Raw genomic sequence first — 21,557 nt, forward strand, 5'->3', positions numbered from 1 at the left:
CCCGAATATGATGCCAGTTGATGTATCGGAATAACTTTTTTTAAAAGTCACAAAGTACCACTAAATTTCGGATTGTTTAAACCTTAATTAATTATATAATATTAAAAAAATAGAGATATTCGTGTTTTTACCACGGGGTATTAAGAGCCATTGCGCCCATACCAGTATTTTCATTTTTCTGCGAGAACGTTTGAATAACAATATCGCACAGTACTGCCTCGCTAACTAAAGCTTCTGAGAATTTGTTACTAAAAAGAAAAAAACAGCACAATGTATGTATTTGTCTGAACACGATTTTTTTTATTATTTAAAAAACAGTTAAAATCTATAGTGAGGCAATGGTTATAAATTATAGCATATAGGTTCTACATTTTAAGGATATTCTGTTAAATTTTCATGCAGAAATATTAAAGAATACGGCAATGGCAGCAATTACTTTGGCGCGTCTCGGAAAAAGTTTAATTTTTATTAAAAAACTCTCCAGCGATACCTCATGAATTGTGTGCAAAAATATTGTTCAAAATTTCAAAACGATAGGCACAAAAGTTTTGAAGTTATGAGAGGTACTGACTTCGAAAATGTGGGTTGGGGGGAAAAGCTTTCAATTTTGGAAATCTATTGCAAAGTGGCCATAAGACATATATAAACTACTCGTAACTTCTTCAAGATCGACTTGATATTTCTAACCAAAATTCTTAATCGAATCGAAAAAATTATTTTAAAACCCTCTTCCTCTAACAAATTAAATACGAATAACAAAATAAGAATAAACATGCTGTTTATTGTAGATTGAATAAGTTTGACCTTAGAGCTCAGGTACCTCTGTACAGCTGAAGTTCGAGTAGTGTTAGTTGTAGCAGAGAGTTAAAACTGAGCAGAAAAAGCTATTTGATAGCCGCATCAACAGCTACACACATACGTATGTATATTTTGAAACTATATTGTGCATATAAATTGCACACACATCCAAGCCTGCATTTATCGAACATTCTTTTGGGCACGTTTATCCATAGATGTGAATACTCGTATTTGCACACAGAGACGGGCATATATGTATGTATGTATATCAACAGTCATTGCAACAAATCGGCGGTGCACTCCGGAGTTACGAGTGGAAAGACGATGGTCAATTTGTAAATTTGGTTTAGTTAAATTCAATCCACTTGCGCACGCGGTCGCTCTGATGCACGGTGTCTTCTGCTATTGTTGCTGTTGAGCTGATTTTTCGCGGTTTTAGACACCGTTTTATTTTCACGCTTATTGCGTATGAACAAAGGACTAATAAATGCTTCATATTTATTACAAATATACTTAAATAATAAAGTAATATAGAAAAAAACGATTTCTTGTAAACGAGATATATAGTATATGTTTTATACCATATATAAGAGCAAAATAGTTTTTTGTTATCCAATGCACTTTCTTAAGTGTAAATCAAAGCATTCTGCATTTTAAAATAAGAAAATTTCGAAAGAACAGGACGTGACATCAACGCTCTATTTACTTTTGCTGGGAAAACTCTTGAACTGCGTGAAGGTAAAACATAAATTTGTTTATATTTATTTGTCAAGGATTTAACCAAATACCAGATATGTATGTGTGTATGTATGTCAGCAGAAGTGTATAGTGGCTCAACAAGTTTATTGTTCTTAAGACTTTCTGATCACATCTTTATACGCTTTTTGGGGCTTATCAAGTTTTACGCGGCAAAGTGTGATAAGTAATGCGAGTAATTCGATCGATCGTTGTGTATTGTGACTCATACAATGTCTGCTTGTGAATATTATTAATGAAAATAATGAAATTAAATTTAGTTGATACAATATGCTGTGACGTATTCGATTAAAAACAGTTTAAGCTGGTAGTACCTCAAAGGAAAGTCAATAAAATTTTCAAATGAGATGATTGCTAATTGAATGGAAAATACTTTCTGAAATTCGGTATTTTTTATCAGTAATACATAACGCTTTATAATGCTATGTGAAATTTTGAAAAGCAATTATGATCAACAACAAATATTTTAAACAAAATAAAACTAAAGTTTTGTTTTTGTCCATAATAAATTAAAAATAAGGTGATTTAAGTAAATAGACATTCTTTTGGATACGTTTTCGTACATGTCGCAAGTAGTTTGCTTCATACAGTTATTTTCCCATATTTTATTACCAAGTATATCTCAGAGAATGATGGAGAAATTTTTCTCAGCTTATTTTGATTACGCCCCGTTTTGAAAAATAACACCACAGGAGCCAGTATGTTTATAACAAAGTGTATAAAAAAGTCGGAATATATGAACTTTAGATTTGGTATGACTTTCTATGTTACATGTTTTGTTGTGCTATATCAAACATTTATACGCTTACGATAAAGTGTATATTAACTTCTTTAAAATAAATGTATACTAATGGTGGGAGAGCTCCATACTAAATTCCGGCCTCCTACAGTTAGAAATCTATGTATGTATAAAGGAATTAAAGAATTATGTTTCTCTAAAGGCAACCAAAAACATCTATTTGGTTAATAAAAAAATTAAGTAATTTACTAAATACATAAACTTTTTACTGCGCTATATAATTCGATTATGCTGGCTATGTTTTGAAATTTGATTTATTTTTGGAAAATAACTCATTGAGTTAACACCTGTATAGAACATCAATTCTTGCAGGACAATGAGCTAATTTTGTATTCTTATTCATCATATTTTATTTAATCATATGCAACCCAAATATTTTCTTCTTTTTTTGGCAATATATGGTTCAATATACTTGACTTTTTAAGTACGCTATTCGACGTCTTTACCCCTTTAGTGAATAAAGTACTCCATTTTCTAATATTTTTTATGATTTAAATAATTCGACTATTATAAATATACATATAAAGATAATATAAACTGCTTAAATTTGGCAATAAAAGTTGAAGCTACAAGTGAATAGATGGTTTTGAATTTTATCGACATCAACAGTCTTTTCCTTATATTTTCCTAATGCTATACAGAAATTTAATAATTTTATTAACACAGCAAAATTTATATCACGACCGATTGCTTACAATTTTAGAAATGTAAATTTTTCTTCTTAAATCAATTCAAACATACATATATGTACATATACCATAAATATGTATGTATGTACTATATATGGTATTTTCTTTAACCACTAAGTATTCGAATAAATAGATGTACATATGTACACAACATCTTCTATAGAACCTTTACAGAAAGTTGCTTCATTTAAATTTGGCATGAATAATTAAGTTACTGCTTTTTTGAATATAGGATATGTTGTCTACCACAATCAAGTTTCTATGAAACCTAAATGCATGACCTCGCGTGCACTACGCTGTAATGTAACCTTTGTTGCAAGAAAATGTAAGGGAATGTCGGTTATTTGAATAAATAAAAATAAATATTTGAGCTATCTAAAAGGTCAAATTAGCAATTTTTATTGTGTCAGCTACATTTTTAGTTATGCCATTACCAGTTTTGCAAGTATATTTCATATTGCATTGTAGAGTGAAATTTTTGATGTAAGTTCAAAATTTACTTATGAACACATGATAATGTACAAACACAAGCTTGTACATATGAACAGTTTACTTTTGGTTGCAATGAAATAATTTAATAAATTATTTATTTAAAATTATTTTAATACACAATACAAACATACATATTTATGTATCAGGTTTTGAAAAGCATAAAACCCTTTATTTAAGATATCAGGTAATATGTATGATCATATTTATATCAGTTAAGCAAATACATAAAGTACGAATATATGATATCTAACTGGCTGTGGTAAAGGGTTAGCCAATTAGAGCGGTTATATAATACTGTACAGGCATAGTGATTTGAACATAATTACCTTCAATACCATAATCATTCATACTATCTTTTCTTATCTACGTTGGATATATAATATATGTATTTAACTTTTTATAAATCCTTTTGAGTTTATACTGTGTGAAACTTTCCCATCACAAAATATAAAAGCGTAAACAAAACTACGCAAGACACTGTACCATAAGTGGATATATTTTCAGATAAACAATGTCTTCATAACTTCGTTTAAACCGATATATAATAAAATATATAAGTAATATACGCTTTTTTATAAAAATACTGATTCGACATCTGAAAAAATGTGACATTTTTGCTTTACCCTGGTAAATATCTACCCGCCTTTATTGAAACACCCTTTCTTTCTTTGCCATTCTGATCGAATCTAGAAACCTTTTGGAGTGAAAATAACAAAAGTGTGCGTGCAAGAGCACAACTTGATTCAACTATTTTTTGTCATTGTAAGCGAGTTTGATGACTCGTTTACGAGGACGACTTCCAAATCTGGCTGGATTCTTTTTGCTTTTTCTCACATCACAGCCAACGGCTTTCGTTTTCCGCATTTGCTTGATTGGATTCTGGTTACATGCCGACAGTGCAGGTGCTGTTGACTATTGGTTTTATGTTAGCATTTTACATATGGTATACTCTTATACTACTCACATTAGACGCATACTAATGTGCATTCATCTACCTTTAAATTTTTGTTTATATGAACATACATACATAAATATATACATATGTATGTATATGTATGCGTAGTCATACGAAATTATCTGTCTACCCGCACTACGCATGTCTCTTAAGGCGATTTAGCTCAATCGATCTTTAATTGGCGGGGTGCAAATTTTTGTGTCATACAAACATGTAAGCATTTCAGCATTTCAAAGTGATTTCTAAAAGGAGGCTTTTTGCTTTATTTACTTCAGATGGGTAGTGTTCAATGACAGTAGGAATACGGTATCTGACTTTTACTGTGAAAATGTAGAATTTCATAAAGTAGAGCAGTGCGTACTCTTACAATTGGGTCGTGTGAGAGAGACGAGACAGTTGCAAAGTTTTGATGGATGCTTAAATGTCCAAATATACATGTGGGTCAAATGGCCTTATACCTGTTATAAATTATAAACAATTATTTTTTATTATTCGATCGATTACTATTTTCTTGTTTTCTGAAGAATTCGTTACTTGCATACCCTATGTATCGGTAATAAATACAATACCTAATAGTTTAATGTATATCCAACTCTTTTTTTACACGGTATATACATTCTCCAGAAAACCGTGTAAAAAAAGAGGCGTTTCCTATAGTAAAATGGGGGATACGTTCCATGCCATCTGAAAACCGTGTAAGATGAAATAAAGAACTATATTTACTTCGAAAATCAGTGTAAAAACTATAAAATTTCATATATGCATTCAAATTTCATAAATTTCGGTTAACTCATCAAATCTTATGATGTAAAAATCCAGAAACTCCCTTATTTGGTGAAACAAGAACAGAAGTTCAGTGAACGGTGTATAGTGATAGCTTTTAACGGTAACCGTTGTACAGGCAAATATAATTCTGGTAGAGCTTTGTTTAATGTTGATATCGAGTCTTAATAGATCAGCAATGATCGATTATAAATGAAATTAAAATCATATAAATCATTAATAGAAAGGATAAAGGACAAATATATGAATATTTCTCGCACACGAAAATTTATAGGAAGATATCACATAAAACTAACAGAGATATATAAAATTATACATATTTTTAAATATACTAAGTATTCCAGATAACGAGACGGGTGACATATAAAAAATACTTATCATTTTGTTAAAATGAGAGAAATCGGCCTACAACCCCGCCTAATTGCAATTCATCATAATGTATACATAAAGTTTACTTTGACTCTTCACTTTACAGGTATACCTGTAGCATCTCATGTTTAAAAATTGGTGAGATCATACCATAACTTTTCTAACGCTCAAATACCGAATATGTGAAGGTCAGGGTCTATAAATTTGATAATTTGTGAGATTTGTTATTAAAATTCAGAGAGAATCCTTTCCCGATAATAAAGTGCTCTTTTGTATACAATACGTAAAGTTAGGCCAGTTGACTTTGTACCACATACATCAGACAATGCTCGTATGTACGTTATCTTAATGAGAGAACATCTTTTATTTGACAATAATATGTCATTGTACCAAAAATGGATAAAATCGGGATACTCCCTCTAGTCCCCTGCACCTTTTCAAGGCCGAATGACCGAATATTTGAACCCCAAACATAAGATATACAGTATATTGAAAATGAAGAGATAAAGTAGTAGTAAAGTTATCATGTGTCTAAAGTGAATAAAATTAGGTCAATACTTCCGTTAGCCCCAAATATATCTAATATAAAGATTCTCAAACTTACGTGTGCATATGCATGTAAATATATGCTTAATCTGGGGAGATAAAGAAAGACTATATATGTATGTACATATGGAAGACATAACACTTATGTGTGTACGCTTACGTACATATGTATATGTATATTGAACGTTACGCTCACATTACATTAAACGGTTGGAATTCTTGTTATATTGAAGGTGGTCACTTGATTTGGCTCTCACTTTGAACATTACACACTTGCACGTTTTGTTACTTAATTCGCATTTGTAATTGAAGAACATGACGTGCATAATTAACAATCAGTGAAACGGTGACGAGTAAAATGTAGAAAGTAAAAATACGGAAGTAAAAAAATCAAATCGAAAACCAAAAAATGTTCATACGTATATTGTCACACTTAGATGCCAAATTTTTAGGACACCAATTTTAAATGTCTTCAAAAGCGAAAATTTGCAAACTTTTTTATCGGGAAATATTTTTATATGTTAGGAAATGTTGTACTGCATTGCAGAAACTTAACGTCGATCAGGTTTAAACCGTTAGTAGTATTGACAGTTAGGTGTATTTACTTACTTTATATGCATTAGGTTATGCATAACATACCCAAAAGCGCTTCATAACAATATAATATACTTATGTGTATGTCCATTGATACAATGTGCATAAGTTGTGTTTAATTGAGTATGTAAACTATAGATAATCGAAAAATCAAACTTTCTGGTGTTATTGCATCATAGTCGTCTTTGAGTCATTTTACTATTTTTTCGGCAACAACTTTAATTGAGATCGTGATTTTAGCGATAAAGCAAATGTCAATTACAAGACAATTTTAGGCAAGTTAACCTAATTAATTGGTATTTTATTATAAAAAAAAAGAAAAATTGTCAACAAATAGTAACCTTCCCAGGTGCATTTCTTATAGCAAATGTCTTTATGTATGTTTAACTAAATTTGAAAACGGAACCGGTCAACAGAAAAAGTTTGCTTGATCTTTCCTCGTTGTTTGACATAAAAACCTTCAAGTCAAATTAATGTTACTTACATAATAGGGGAACAAAATATTTCTTTATGTTTGTATGCTTGCTATAAGCTATGTAGATGCCATAGCGGCCCGATCTTTATTTATGTTTGTTAATGTTAGAGGCTGTTCCTTCAAATGTTGCTAAAACCGAAAACGATAGTGAAAATGTCCTAACACGTAGAATTTTTTATGTTGTGGTCAAGGGGTGTAGGGGTTAAACCATTACCGTTTACTAAAATTACAAAAAAGAGTTGTAAGTTTACTTATAGTCAAATACCCCACATACCTTTCAGCACATCAGTCGCAAATTTTTCCTTCACGTTTGATGAACAGTATTATTATACTTGAAACAAGTTGTGAAGTGCTGACAGGAGTTCTACATAAATTTAACACCTACACTAAGGAGCAGGAAATATTATGTGATTTTTGGATATAAAGTCAGCTATAGGTACGAAATCTTCAATTTCGGCAATTGGGAGCATCTAAAGCTATGTCTAAAGTATTCTGTGCCGGGTTTGTGATAGAATTAGAGAGTTATTCGTAGAGAAAGTAGAAAATTATTTCCTTATTCCTTTCCAGTCTGCAGCCGCGGCAAATATTGTTTATACATTTTTAACTCATGTTCTTTAAAGCGCCAGTACCCTGTCATAGTAAGTGTAAGTTTGTATATATTTTTCTTGAACCTATTTAGAAAGCCCTTAGTTATAGTCTCACCCTACCGTATCAATATTCGCTTCGATGGCTAGCAGTTGGTTATTGATTTCCATCTTTTGTGAACTATTTGTTCGAAATGCGTATAGTAGCTCTTGATCGTTCCCAGATGGCATTCGTTTAAAGAGGCTCCTAGTATGGCCAATTCGTCTGCTTGCTCCTGTGACCGGGAACCCAATTTATGGACACTTGCAGCTAACCTTAAAGCCTTTCCGCAATCGTTGACTACGCTAGAGTTAGTCTTTGTCGTCGACAAGACCAGCAAGGCCGCTAGCTATCCGAGTATATGGTTGCCTTCTGTATCCCCCCGTCGTTATTCAATAGAACCCCCACACCTTCTCTCTATTACTTCCGTTTGGAATATGCTGGCTGTGTTTGGTAGACGGATGAAGAGAGAAATTTGGAGTATACATCGCTTGCTCGGACAGACGGATGGGCTGATAGACAGGCAGATACCGTTTGTTTATTCTGATTATTTTGATATATAATACTTACATACCTATATAACTATATTTTTATCTTGATTAGCTTCGGATGCTCTAAATCGTGAACCGGTGAACAAAAACATACTCTGACTAACATGTTGCGTGTGTATAAAGGTTTAATAATAATTAATTTTTTTTTTGATTTCAGGCCAATATACAGAAATGTGCGAACTTCACCATACTACCCGAAGTATAGAACAACTTACTTATACGTATGTGTTTCTGATAGCATTAACAATAATAATTGCTGTTGAAGCTACAAGTACCGCAACGACAATATTGCATAGTAGTAGAGAGAACGAGTTCACAGCCAAAATTGGAAGCAATGGGTTTGTCGCCGACCATTCAAAACAAACTCATTCAAGAAGAAAACGTTTGGTGTGGATAACAGAGGATGGTCGACTTGCTTTGCCGCCAGGCACTGCACTTACAATTACGCCGACAATTTCAATGCCATTAGTCCGACATCCTCCAGAGGGATTCTTTTCCAATGTATCCATTAGCTTCCCATTGACAAGTGAGTATTTTCAAATTTAAAATGGTCGGTTAATTTATTTTTAAAAAACAACTTTTTGAAAAATGGCAGAGTAATCCGTGCTGCAGCTGATACAGTTCATTGATTAAATATACATATATTGTTAATTTGTATACATATATGTTCTACAAGTATACAAACCTCAGAAAGCTACTGAAAAATAAAAATTAATAATTTTTTATATGTTTTGGACAGTTTTTCATGCTCTACAAAATAGAAGTTGAATTACATTCACAGAAGTTGAATTGCAAAAAGATGATTTCCAGAAAACGAATTTCAAATTTTCGATTATCGACTGACGATATTCGACGTGCTTTTCTATTACAAATACAAATATCTTTTTATATAGTGTTTGAAGATATTACTCAAAAAAAAAGGAAAAATCGATATTATTCCATTTAAAACAGCCTAAGCATATGAAATTCTGAATGATGTCCAAAAATTTGTTTGCATCCGAATTTAATCTTTTATCATTCATTTGCTATACATTATGTCTGTCGTCAACAAACAAAATTGTCGCTATTCCTCGTGTAGTTCAGGAAAAACAGTAGCATCCCCAACAATTGGCCGTTCGGTACGCCATATCAAAGGCCGAATCATTGGGCCTTTTTTATTTCGAAATGAGGCAGGAAATGCCATTACCATCCTCGTTATTGATGGTTATAACACGATGTTGAGCGAATTTTTTCCCGGAGCTTGATGAAATTGACGCAATTTTTATTTCCACAAGACCGTATACTGCTTTATGTTTCACGTTTTGAGCAATGTCAAAAGCCTGACTTCTCCCACTTGTCTTTAAACCGATTAATATGAATGGAATTGGTTCAGAACCTGGTCCAAAACTCATCCGTATGGCATATCAACTCAATATATTATATTAAATTTAGCCTTTTCGATTGGGCTTATGACAGATATAGATATCTCATTTAAGAGTGATTATAATATAAGTTCCCGTGGCGGGCTGTAAAATGTAGTTATAATTTTGATAAATTTAACCTTTGGGCAATTAAACGAATACTTAATCGACGAATTGAGTTAAAAATTTTGCGCACACACATGTTTGTCGAAGTCGCAGGTCTCACAACATGGTTTTCATCAGCGACCTCTCCCCGGCCCTCCAAAAAGACCTGATGCCACCGAAACACAGCACCTCTTGATATAGCAACATCCGGGTAAGCCTGCTTGATCATATCAAACGTCTCTGTCGCAGATATACCGAGTTTCACGCAGAATTTAATCGCGTACCTGTGCTCTAACGAACGGTGCATTTTCGGTTTGCACCACTCACAGAAACACGTCAGACGAAAATGTTTGTCCTTACTCTCCAGGGCTCGGACACAACTGACCAGCGGCTCGGTCGTTAGCTAGGGACGCCCCCTATCGAATCCACTCGGTACGCGCACGCTCCGAAGTACAGTCGCGGCGAAAAAAAATCAGTCCTATTACTTCACAAATTTGATTGTAGTCCACTCAATTTTGATTTGATTTTGATATATGTAGCTGTAGTGGTTCGTAAGGGATGTGAAATTGAGATATGTTTAGATATTAAGATACTCCTCTTTAATCTGATTCTCTGTACTTGTTGGTATAATTTATTAATAAACGGGATTTTGAGCGCGTGGAAATAATCTAAAATTGCCCATCTTTAATACCAATCTCCAAGGGACAAATTTCATCCATATATTTCAATTTTTACCAAAGTTATTACCGACACGGACAGACGGCTGACAGGACGTATCCGTAAATTAATTCATCTCGTGATCATATTGATATATAAAACTCTATACCTATCTCAATTACCGGCTTTATGGTACATCCGGAGTCACATATCAGCTTACTTATGTATATTTGAAAGTAAGCGCATGAAAATGAGGACATTTTCCATAACAAGATCTGACTAGTACAAGAATGCGAGACGAGGGGTCTGCTAATGTTGTCGTTTTATACATAAATTATAGAACTCGAAATAAATACTTACAGTTGTAATATAATAATGGAAGTAAATAAGAACATTTATAGAAATCCATATTCAATAAAAATATACTTTACTACCATGAAAAAAACTGTCTGTACGAGGTGTAAATAATATCCATGATTCGGTTTAAAGATATAATTTTGTTGGTAATTAAGTTAGTTAAGTCTTAAAATAAACACTCGTACTCAAATAAAGAAGCTGAATTGATGGTTTTATAAATAAAATTCAATATTGGACTAATTGGGTTACAATATAACTGTCATCTAATTTCAAATATTCATAACAGCGGTTACCTATGTATTATATACCAGTTTAATATTATAACAAATAAGAAAGGAATAAGTTCAGGTGTAACAGAACATTTTATACTTTTGTAACTTGTAAAGATCGGCGATTTTATCAATATACACACTGAACGATATAACGCTTGTTAAAAGAACGAAAAGCATTATACAGTATACTGTACTACTATGCAGTATACTACTATACTGTATCTGCCAGAATACCAAAATGAGACTCCTGACTAACAGAGTCACTAAATTACTATTGTGACAATTAGAGACATGAGACAATCGTTTCAAGCAGAATATCGATACTTATGTCGGTATTCTGCGTGAGACGATTGTCTCATGTCTCTAATAGTGACTATAGTAATTTAGTGATTCTGTTAGTCAGGAGTATCATTTTGGTATTCTGGCAGTTACAGTATAGTAGTATACTGTAAAGTAGTATACTCTATTTGCCAGAATACCAAAATGAGACTACTGACTAACAGAATCACTAAATTACTATAGTCACTATTAGAGACATGAGACAATCGTCTCACGCAGAATACCGATATTAGTCTTCTTAACTAGAAGGGAGGAATTTGAAGCATACACATTTACTTTTATTTTATGAAAAATTATTGTATTTATTTTTGAAATTTCAGTTGATTTTGACAAACTCGGTTTAACGGATGAATCAAATCCCTTGGGTGATTTGCCACCTGTATTCACAAGGCAGTTTGGTCGATCAACAGGGCATGTGCTTGGAGACTATGTGGCTCGTTATCTCAATTATAAAAGTAAAAGAGATTTGGCTGCACAGAGTAAGCCATTAGACAAGGAAACTCCTGTCTTTAAAATAAAAATGGATTCTGAAAATGTAGAAAAATTAGAGTTGCCGCGACTACCGGAACATTTTAAACATGCATTTCATGGTGGCGAAAGGTATATAAGAAAATAACATACAGTTGCATATATCGATTAACATTAGTAAATAAATAATTTGATTTAATTAGAGTAATACTTTATGGAGTGGTGGAGGATTTACTTGGAACTTTTGGTATAAATGGGAAAGCCTGTTTACTACGTACAATATGCGAAGTTCATTCCCGGAAACTGCATCACTTAGGCGTACTCGGCGAAATAACGAAACTGTTTTTAACGTAAGCTTAATTTAATACCACATAATTATGAGTACAGTATTAACTGCAAATTAATTAATTTTTTAAATAGAGCAACTAATTCACCATTTGCTGAACTTATTCCGGAATATGTGCGCGCACAGGAGATTGGAGAAGGTCGGAAAGCTCCCGGTGAATGTTTTCCCTATTATAAAGAGTGTCCAAAGAGTATATTTAGAGAAACGCAAAAGGATAAATACAGGTAATTGTAGCGAATTTAGCAAATAGATCAAATTGCCTTCTCGAAGGGGTCAGCGGTAAAGACCATTTTTAGTAGCTCTGAAAAATTCAGTTATATCAGATATATGGTTTTTTAAGCCAAAGAAATGGTTTTTGACCATGAGAAAAACAAAGCAATTCAAAATATTCAAATATAAACTGGTAATAACATATTTTTAAAGAAAAATCACAAAAACTTCAAATTTAATAGGGAATGTTCATTATCACTCGCAAGGACATTCTTGGGAATTTATTTATTAGATGATTATCTCTTCCAAATGTTGGCCGCGGCTACGTCTCAGATGGTCCATCCGTTGAGTCCAATTTTCGATGATTGGTTCGAGCATTTCGATTGGTAACTGGCGAATGACACGCGTAATGTTTTGCTCCAGGGTCTGAATCGAAGCAGAATTGTCCACATAGAATTTAGATATAATATCCCACGATATTAGTGGTCAATCGATCAAATCTCAATAAATCTAACAAAATGTCGCCGAGATCACGAACTTCAATTTCAGGCATCAATTAGTCGGTTATCATGGCACGATAACGGTCGCCATTAGTTACGGTCTCACTGGCATCATTTTTGAAGAAATATGGGCTGATGATTCCACGGTCCATAAATCACACCAAAACGTTGTTTTTTTCTTGAAGAAGTGGCAAGTCTTCAATCTATTCAGGCTGTTCATCGTCGCAAATACGGCAATTTTGTTTGTCATACCCATTGAGCCAGAAATGGGCCTCATCTCCAAACAAAATTTGTCTCGAAAACGTGGAATCTTCTTGGGCTCTTTTGTATTGTATTATTTCGTGAATCTAACTATTTAAAATATATTAACGTTTGGTTGTTTTAATTTTTTATGATTTTTATACTATACTATACTATACTTTTTTATGATTTTGAAACTAATATGAATTTTCCTTATTTACAAAATGGTATCTTATTATACCCTGAACAGGGTATATTACGTTTGTCACGAAATTTGTAACACCCAGAATGAAGGAGCGGAGACCCTATAAAGTATATATGATCAGTATGTTGAGCTGAGTCGATTTATCCATATCCGTCTGTTTGTCCGTCCGTCTGTCTGTATATATACGAACTATTTCCTCAGTTTTTAAGATATCGTTTTAAATAAATAAATAAATAAATAAATTTTGCAAACATCATTTTCTCTTCAAAAAGCGGCTCATTTGTCGGAACTGCCGATATCGAACCATATATATAGCTGTCATACAAACTGAACGATAGGAATCAAGTTCTTGTATGGAAAACTCTTATAATATGTATGTCAAAAATGAGTTGAATCGGATCAATACTTCTCTTAGCCACATAAACTTAATATGAAGATTTTCGAACTTCCGGGTGACTTTACTCTATATGATTGGTTTCACACCTTAAAGTATTTCCCTGGCTTGGATTCTTGGAAGTTGCATGAGCATAAAATGTAAAATGTTGCACCCGAACTTAGCCCTTCCTTGTTTTATTATGTTTATGTTATTGTTGTTTAACAATGGTTATCTTGTAAACGCTTAACTTTATAGAAAATATATAGCATTTTTGTAAGGCAGTAAATTTTCTACAAAACTATGAGTTTTCCAAATTAAAATAATTTGTTTGAAATAAAATAGTAAGAGAATGAATTTTGTTAAGTTTTCAATTTCATATAAAATCTATGAAACGAGATATTTTTCTAAGTTGCTGGAAGTTAGATATGAATTTTTCTATCTGATAATAAGAAAAAAATAGAAAGCTAGTGTTCACACTTGGAGAGATTTTTTTAGAGGTGTCTAAGAACTTTTTTTTCAGAGTAAAATGCGGAAATAAGTATTCTTTTTTTTAACCCCTCTTTTATATACATACATATGTATGTATATAAATTGATACAAAACGTAATAGATATTTATAAGAATATGTTAAAACTTATAACCGTTATAGTTGGGGGTAATAGTGTTTTCGGTGCAAATTTTCAGCTCAAGTTACTGCGTATCTAAGAGATATGCGCTTAATGTTGAAATAAAAAATACACCAACCACTCGATATGGAATTATTTAATTGTTTTATTTACCATTAAATATATGTAAGTTGCATTTATTAACTGTGAGATCCAAATTTTTAAAACGAACGATTGTATTTATTTTTCTACTTTAATACGCAGAGCGAAATCATAAAATTTGCTAGATATCTTGTTAGCTATTATCATTTCCCTTATTTGTTGATATTAAGACGAGATTTTAAAAACTTTATTCGAAAATAGTCTCACTTTCATTGTTGTTTTATGAAACTATACACTCTCATTTACATAATAATTCTATAGAAAAAATTCTATGAATACTGAAAGCATTATTTACTTTTTTACTTTACAGTGAATCGCAAACGGACGATTATGATGAATTACAAGAAAATGAGGTTATCAAGGAAGAACTCCCTGATAAATTATTAAAATTCTCAACAGCGAAGCAAACAGAAAACCATCAAAAAAAGAAAAAGTTATTTAGCATGTGAGAACTACAAGTAAAGAAAAAACTTAAACACAATATTTTTAAAGAGAAAAAAGCTGTGAATAGAATTTTTGCAACCTTTGTGTTTTCGGGAAATTGAATAATTTACCGTAATGTTCAATAAAAGTCATTTATAGCAATTTGCTCATCATCAATCTAAGTCGAATTTATAATTTATTGTTATAATATATCCATAAAATATTTATTTATATGTAACTCTAGTATTTATTGTTCTTATACACATATTGTGTACTTGTATATAATAAAAGCAAATAATAACGTTAATATTGTTAAAAAATCTACTTTGCAAAAACGTGACTGAAAAAAAGATTTTGAGATAGGAGCGTCAAAAAGACGCTATCGGGTCATCTCCTCCACGTTATGAAGTTACTTTGCTTTCTTGCCGTTGGTACAGCACGTACATACAGAACATACGTAAGAAGGCAAAAGTGCCCTTAGCTATTGGTGGCGTTAACTTGAATGTATGTATGTAGTTGTACGCAAAGTTTTCAATGATCTTCCACAAATGCTGTTGCTGATTTCTTCAAAAAAACTGACTGTTTTATGTGTAATACTCTATTTCTGATCAATTTTCAGTCAAATTTAATAATGTAGGTACTCGATTTCTTTTAACTGTTTCAACTACATACCGCTCATTTGCTGCAAGACCGGCATAAATCAAAAAACTTGATTTTTGAGTTATTGCTGTAGAATTGTTCGTTATATCATACTTCATGTTGAGTGAAAAATTCATATGAATACCTCTTATATGCTCCGCTTGAGAAGAGGTGTAAGGTTGGAGTCACCGTGTAAGGTTGTAGTCAGTTGAAAACTTTAAACTCGTTTTCTGGAGAATCGATTTTTTTGCAGCGAATGAGCGATACGATAAAATTGCATATACATATGTACATATATGAATAAAAAATTTATACGGAATCTAAATTGTGTCTTGCTTAGAAAAAATTTATTGGTTTTATTCATCTCTTTATTTAAAAATTTAAACAAATTAAATAATATCATCTCTTTATTTAAAAATTTAAACAAATTAAATAAAATTTAAATAAAAAAAAAAAATAAATCTGATATAGTTGTAATAGATTTCACACCTTAAAGTTTTTGGAGCACAACTTATTTGCCACCCTGTTACGTACGTAGGCACCCGGTGTTTCAACAAGTTTGTTTCAGGTATATCTCATTGCTTTTGTAACACTGAATTATTATTGTTGCAGGTTCTGAAGTTTGTTTTTATAATTTGTGATAACCATGTTTTCGTGTAAGAATTAGCTCAACGGTATAATTAATAATGTGAATGAGAAAGTAATAAAGAGTTGCAACATGATATCAATTTAAAGTAATTCATGTGCCGTATGTTTTAATTTCTACTGTCCCTAATTAGTTTTTATAAATGCACTAAACAAAGCGTTAATTATATAGTATCCCGGTTAATTCATATCTTTTGGATGAAATACTAGCAGAAATATGCCTGCTTAAAATACATTTTCGTTCGTGTGTACCATCTAATTGTATCGAAAACGGATTTTGTGAAACGTGTATATGGTGGATAAATATACAAGCATATAAGAATTCCATTAAACTCGTAGCTACCTGACAAGTAATAAAATGGATGATAATTTAATCACAGAATCAGAGACAAAATCAAGAGTAGCCTCTTATTCAACAATCATAAGTTCGAATGCTTTAGCAAGTACTATCGGAACATTGTCTTCGACTCCTCCTAAGTCATTAGATTCCAGAACGATACGTAATTCTTATCCCGTTGATACTAGTTCACAAAGTGATGATTCAGATAATGAATATTTAGATAACAGTATCGAACTCCGCGGTTATCTCAGCAAATGGACAAATTATATATATGGCTGGCAACCACGTTATATAGTTCTGAAGAATGGTACTCTTTCTTATTATAAGTCAGAGTCGGAGTCAGACCTTGGTTGCCGTGGAGCTATATCTCTCAGTAAAGCTGCAATCAAAGTAAGTTTATTATCAACTTCAAACATACAAACCTAGCCATAGTGTTTGAAATCGTGATATTTGTAATCACAAAATGTGTACCTCCAACTAGATCTAAATTAATTACGGATAGAAGATAGTCTCCGGTTCAATAATATAGTTGCTGCTTATAGCTTTGATTTAATTTGTTAATTAAGTTCATATAGTCAATGCAATCCAAAAAACAGAAATTTGAAAATGGTTACCCTGGAAAAAAATGTGGGCCCTTAATTACGGTGCCTGAATTGTGAATTATGGTTTTTAAGGGGGGAGATATCTCTAGAATTTTCAAAAAATTGCAAATTTTTTCGCTCTAATCGCAACATTGATCCTTGAGCTAAGTTCGGGTGTCACCGAACATTTTATACTCTCGCATGATAAAGTGATAATCGAGATTTCATTATCCGTTATTTACATATTTTTTTATTTTGCTGTAAAATTAATTAGATTAGTAGTTCCTGAGATATGGTTTTTGGTCCATAAGTGGGCGACGCCACGCCCAATTTCAATTTTTAAAAAAAGCCTGGGTGCAGCTTCCTTCTGCCATTTCTTCTGTAAAATTTAGTGTTTCTGATGTTTTTTGTTAGTCGGTTAACGCACTTTTAGTGATTTTCAACATAACCTTTGTATGGGAGGTGGGCGTGGTTATTATCCGATTTCTTTCATTTTTGAACTGTATATAGAAATGCCTGAGGGAAACGACTCTATAGAGTTTGGTTGACATAGCTATAGTAGTTTCCGAGATATGTACAAAAAACAAACGGGGCGGGGCCACGCCCACTTTTCCAAAAAAAGTACGCCCAAATATGCCCCTCCCTAATCCGATCCTTTGTGCCAAATTTCGCTTTAATATCTTTATTTATGGCTTAGTTATGACACTTTATAGGTTTTCGGTTGTCGCCATTTTGTGGGCGTGAGAGTGGGCCGATTTTGCCCATCTTCGAACTTAACCTTCTTATGGAGCCAAGAAATACGTGTACAAAGTCTCTCAATTTTTACTCAAGTTACAGCTTGCACTGACGGACGGACGGACAGACAGACATACGGATTTCAACTCTACTCGTCACCCTGATCACTTTGGTATATATAACCCTATATCTGACTCTTTTAGTTTTAGGACTTACAAACAATCGTTATGTGAACAAAACTATAATACTCTCCTTAGCAACTTTGTTGCGGGAGTATAAAAACCTAGAAGGAAAATTTATATACTAGTGCGTGCTATTGGTTTCATTGGTAATGTACTGAGAGCAGCATCCATCGATCGTGTTCACCGTTGTCTACCCATGGGTCTTGAAACAAAGGAACTTTTCACTGGAGTATCATCTCTGTTTTTAAAACTTACAATGTCAATATGCTCTGGTTTCGAACGGCTCGACGAGGTCCTTCCCCATTGAATTAAGGGAGCAAGGCTATAGTTTTGTTTTGTACAATTTAATTAATTTAATGTAACAAAGTAATTTTGACACTTTACATAAAATCAATATAAATAAAAAATGTAAATAACATAATTTAATAAATGATTTGAATCATTTCGGGGAGCAGACGACAAGAATATTCGGTTGTTGATCGTTCGTATTGGGTTGAACGAAGCGCGCAGAATTGATATTGATTAAAATAAAAGAGCGAGAGGTGTCACGCGGCCCAGTGCGTAAGCGAATGTGTAAAAACAGCGATGATCCCATCCTTTTGATAGTTGACATCTACTATAGTGAAATCCAATGTGTCCCCAGGTGTGGTGTGTTGGTGTTGATGTGGGGGGGAGTATTAGGGTCTGCTATTTGTTCCGTGTAGAGTGGGTGAATGCTTAACTCATTCAAACACCCATTTTGACGAAGTTAATGGTTGTGGTTAAAGTTAGAGTGGTTTATAATTAGTAGTAGTGGCAGTAGTCTGGAAAGGCCCTTTTTGTGGTTAGGGCAGAGTACACTTATGTTAATTAAAATCATTGGGCATGTATTCATTCTATCAAATCATACCTAGTAGCTGTTTCTTTCAAGCTCCTCGCCGCCGGCTTTAAACAACTCAGATGAAAAATTGTTCCTTGAAATTTCGAACGTACCCCGGGAATCTATTATCTGATATCCATTCTCGTCTTTACTCACAGAAGCTAGCCTTTCTAACGGGTGATTTTTTTGAGGTTAGGATTTTCATGCATTAGTATTTGACAGATCACGTGGGATTTCAGACATGGTGTCAAAGAGAAAGATGCTCAGTATGCTTTGACATTTCATCATGAATAGACTTACTAACGAGCAACGCTTGCAAATCATTGAATTTTATTACCAAAATCAGTGTTCGGTTCGAAATGTGTTTCGCGCGCGTGTTTTGTTCAGCGATGAGGCTCATTTCTGGTTGAATGGCTACGTAAATAAGCAAAATTGCCGCATTTGGGGTGAAGAGCAACCAGAAGCCGTTCAAGAACTGCCCATGCATCCCGAAAAATGCACTGTTTGGTGTGGTTTGTACGCTGGTGGAATCATTGGACCGTATTTTTTCAAAGATGCTGTTGGACGCAACGTTACGGTGAATGGCGATCGCTATCGTTCGATGCTAACAAACTTTTTGTTGCCAAAAATGGAAGAACTGAACTTGGTTGACATGTGGTTTCAACAAGATGGCGCTACATGCCACACAGCTCGCGATTCTATGGCCATTTTGAGGGAAAACTTCGGACAACAATTCATCTCAAGAAATGGACCCGTAAGTTGGCCACCAAGATCATGCGATTTAACGCCTTTAGACTATTTTTTGTGGGGCTACGTCAAGTCTAAAGTCTACAGAAATAAGCCAGCAACTATTCCAGCTTTGGAAGACAACATTTCCGAAGAAATTCGGGCTATTCCGGCCGAAATGCTCGAAAAAGTTGCCCAAAATTGGACTTTCCGAATGGACCACCTAAGACGCAGCCGCGGTCAACATTTAAATGAAATTATCATCAAAAAGTAAATGTCATGAACCAATCTAACGTTTCAAATAAAGAACCGATGAGATTTTGCAAATTTTATGCGTTTTTTTTTTTTAAAAAGTTATCAAGCTCTTAAAAAATCACCCTTTACATATGTATATGTGCATATCTTTTTTACTTTAAATTAACTATAAGAATATTGTGATAAAAAACGAGAAACTTTACAATTGTAGTTTAATCTTAAGCTCTTAGTGCAATTCAAAAGCTTTATTAGTTGTATTTAGCTTATCCAAACTACCTCTTTTTAAATCGCTTATAGGCTCACGATACTGATGAACTACGCTTCGATGTGGTCGTTAACAATTACAATAACTGGTGCTTACGTGCGGAAACACCGGAAGATCGCATGCACTGGGTCGAAGTACTTCAGATGTATAAAGAGGAGTCGGGAAGCACTGATACCACATCGTTGCGTCGTCATGGAAGCGCAATATCTTTGCAATCCAACACAGTGTCTGTAGCTAGTGGCAGTAGTCTGAAAAAATCACAAAGAAACTTGAAGGAAAAAGTTGGAGAAATAGAGACGTTTAAGGACATTCTTTTCGGACAGATAGAAACTCTTCAAAGGTTGGTAAAAACATATTTATATAACGCAAGTTTCATCAATTTCGTTTTGTATACAGATATTTTGATGCGTGTGTCGATGTTAATAAGTTAACAGGAAAACCTCTGGATTTGGGTGATGGTCTGAAGCCAATCGATTTTAAGGTAATTGCGTTACAGTAGCAAAATTTTTCCTCAGTTTCATTCATACCAACTAAAATATCTATTGGCATTGGCAGGGAGAATCTATCACATTTCGTGCTACGGCTTCTGGAGTATTGACAACACTTCAACACTGCTTGGAAATTATTGCCGAAAGTGACGATTTGTGGAAAAGAAAATTAGAGCGAGAAATAGAAAGGAGGAAACGCTCAGAAGAACAAAATCGGTGAGTACATACCAATGTACAGCCCAAAAAGAAATAGAAGAATGTTGTGGTTGTCAAAAGGGTTTTTCCCTTACTCGGTAAATACTGGTAATACTGGGCAGTTTGCACTGCTGATTTTATGCTGTGAACTGTTGTACTTATTTGAAAATTTGCGTTTTAAAACATAAAAATGTGCGAAAAATTTCTTATTAATATGTATTCTCACTGCCAAGTTAGATAGTAAAAACCGATTTTTAATAGAAATTTTTTAATTGAGAATAGCTTCAAAGTCAAGCGGATTATTCAAAAAGTGATATCTTCAGTACATTTGACACAATCTCTTTCTACTTATTCTATAACATTTCAAAAAAATCCACAAATATAATAAAACAATAATAAAAAATTATATTTAATTTACAACTTACAATGTCATTTTAGTTAGCACAATTGATTTTGGTTTAATTTTTTGTGCAATTATTTTTTATATGTATATTGCAAGTTGCATTATGCATCTGATCGAAATAGTGCGGTTTTCCGGCACAGAGACTACA

At 33.1% G+C, this 21,557-nt stretch overlaps 2 protein-coding genes across 3 annotated transcripts; both read left to right on the plus strand.

Annotated features, from left to right (window-relative positions):
• The first annotated feature begins 1,122 nt into the window (after positions 1–1,122).
• Positions 1,123–15,400, plus strand: LOC105225608 (uncharacterized). The gene is made up of 6 exons (XM_011204141.4): positions 1,123–1,536; positions 8,589–8,957; positions 11,882–12,161; positions 12,233–12,379; positions 12,450–12,599; positions 14,984–15,400. The coding sequence occupies exons 2-6, from the start codon at positions 8,603–8,605 to the stop codon at positions 15,120–15,122; spliced, it is 1,071 nt and encodes a 356-aa protein (XP_011202443.2). The 5' UTR covers positions 1,123–1,536; positions 8,589–8,602; the 3' UTR covers positions 15,123–15,400.
• Positions 15,401–16,306: 906 nt separating this feature from the next.
• On the plus strand, positions 16,307–21,027 carry LOC125780205 (ceramide transfer protein; the record flags this gene model as incomplete). 2 transcript variants are annotated; one of them, XM_049462005.1, is given in 5 exon segments in its annotated part: positions 16,307–16,483; positions 16,553–17,110; positions 20,356–20,663; positions 20,720–20,804; positions 20,879–21,027. In XM_049462005.1, coding segments are annotated over 4 exon segments (914 nt in total), but the record flags the coding sequence as incomplete, so codon positions are not given.
• Positions 21,028–21,557: the final 530 nt, after the last annotated feature.

Source organism: Bactrocera dorsalis, unplaced genomic scaffold (assembly GCF_023373825.1).
Source record: "Bactrocera dorsalis isolate Fly_Bdor unplaced genomic scaffold, ASM2337382v1 BdCtg204, whole genome shotgun sequence".
Taxonomy (NCBI): Eukaryota; Metazoa; Arthropoda; class Insecta; order Diptera; family Tephritidae; genus Bactrocera; species Bactrocera dorsalis.